This window comes from Solanum tuberosum, unplaced genomic scaffold (genome assembly GCF_000226075.1).
Source record: "Solanum tuberosum cultivar DM 1-3 516 R44 unplaced genomic scaffold, SolTub_3.0 scf00019, whole genome shotgun sequence".
NCBI classification, from domain to species: Eukaryota; Viridiplantae; Streptophyta; class Magnoliopsida; order Solanales; family Solanaceae; genus Solanum; species Solanum tuberosum.
Window position 1 is genome coordinate 2,444,536 of NW_006238945.1, and position 2,192 is coordinate 2,446,727.

Consider the following 2,192-nt stretch of genomic DNA (forward strand, 5'->3'; position numbering starts at 1 on the left):
ATCCCTACACTTGCACTAAATAATTTCTTTACATCACCAATCAGAAAACTAATCACAATTCAATCACCTACATATAATACATGTAACTAAAAAAATTGAAGAGAATTCTCACCCGAAGTCGCCCGTGATTTTCCTTCGTTCAATGCCGCTTTCCGTTATTCCCCTCTTCTCCTCTTTTCTTTTCTTCTACAAATTATACATTCCCCTAATTATTATATGACTAATTATAAAAGTGGTAAAAGTGAACACTATTAATTTTAATATTTTTTTCTTTAACCACCAATTATATTAATTATTAAAACTACCCCACGAATTTTATAATTGTAGTTATGAATAGTCCAAAATACTCATTTTGAATCTATCAGAAGAGTCTTTTATGAAATACAAAACTCTAGTACTCAAAACGACCAAAAGGGTCATTACATTAGATACCAATTTACACATTGTTCGTCCTCGAATGATCAAAAGAAGACAAGGGTAAGAAAGGGTTCCTGAATCGATAAAAAGGTGTGGATATATTTCATGCATATTAGTCTCACTCTCTCAAGTGGATTCTCCAACCAACCGATTCTTCCATTGAATCTTGATAGATGCAATCTCTTTTGATCTTAACTTGCGGACCTCCCTATCTAGAATATCTACAGACTCCTCCTCATAAGACAGATTCTCATCAAACAGGACCGAATCCCAACGGATAATGTAGTTTTCATCATCGTGATATTTTTTCAGCACTGACACATGAAATACTGGGTGCACTAATGACAACCCTAGAGGCAAGGCCAATTCATAGGCCACATCCTCCACACGCTTAAGAACTTCAAATGGTCCAATATACCTTGGACTAAGCTTACCTTGCTTACCAAAACTCATCACACCCTTCATGGGTGAAACCTTCAGCAGCTCTTGCTCTCTCTCCATAACTTTTAAGTCCCTGACCTTTTAGTATGCATACTTTTTCTGCCTGCTCTAAGTTGAATAAATTTTACCTTCTCTAATGATTCCCTCAAAAGATTAGTAACCCAAGGTCTCACCTCAAATGCATCAGACCAACCAATTGAAGACCAACACCTCCTCTCATACAATGTCTTAAATAGGACCATCTCAATACTTGAATGATAACTATTGTTGTATGTAAACTCGACTAACAATAAAAACTATTTTCAATAACCACCAAAGTTAATCGTATGCACATCTACATCATGTTCTCAAGGACCTTAACATAACCATTAGGTGGAATCTTTTCTTACATTACCATGATAAAAATCCTGAATCAATACTGGCTATAATTAGAAGTGAACCTGAACCAACCACCACACACTCATAATACACAAACCAAGGTTGAATAACACTAAATACTTCCTCTAAAGAGCCCATATCAAATATTTTCATTCAGTTGACTCCATTTCTTCTTTTTAGCTACCTACAATCTACCGGTCTGGTCCTCATTATAATCATACATATACTCTATTTATCAGACGTCACATACTCTTCACATCATTCCACTGAAGCCCACTCTGTCAATACTAACATTCATCATATATACATCGCCCATTTACCTTACTTTAAACCAACACTTTTAAGTGAAATTGTTCTTTAGGTCCTTTAACAATAAAAAAATGTAACAACCTTTACAACCCAAACCATACATAAGTCATTCCAAATGCTCAATACCCGATGCAATTGATCATTTCTTACCTTACAAATTCATACCTTAACAAAATATACCATTACGAATGTAGATTTACAATGAAAAAATTGAATTGTGAATCCAAATGTGTAACCCAATACCCTTATTTATTAACATTAGCTCATACCCTAAAGATTTTTATGAATTCATGTATCTTAGTTTATCGTTGATCGCCTCTCCATCGACCTTATCATATCCTTCACTAAAAGCCCAACTATACTCATTACCAAGCTCCAAATCACAAAAGAACTTATCATCACACTCGAGCTAAATGTCTATACACCTCTTTATGAAGTTTTATCTAATGGTTTTTAAACAGATCTGATGAACCAGTGACACTATTACCATAACTAGATCAAAATGGATGAAATCACACATCTCTGAACCCAACTCTCAACCCCTCTGAAGATACCTTTTTATCCCTTGCAATCAGAGAAAATAATCTTGCTCCCACCTCTTTACGAAGGCTATACTACATTTCATTAAAAAAAAAAAATTATGACTC

General features: G+C 34.6%; 1 protein-coding gene across 1 annotated transcript; it reads right to left on the minus strand.

Moving 5' to 3' along the window:
* Positions 1-543: 543 nt before the first annotated feature.
* On the minus strand, positions 544-918 carry LOC107058482 (uncharacterized). Its single transcript, XM_015304243.1, has one exon. It carries the CDS (start codon positions 916-918, stop codon positions 544-546), a length of 375 nt encoding a protein of 124 aa, XP_015159729.1.
* Positions 919-2,192: the final 1,274 nt, after the last annotated feature.

Coding starts and splice junctions, on each gene's coding strand:
- LOC107058482 (XM_015304243.1), bottom strand. CDS start 918: ATGGAGAGAGAGCAAGAGCTGCTGAAGGTTTCACCCATGAAGGGTGTG.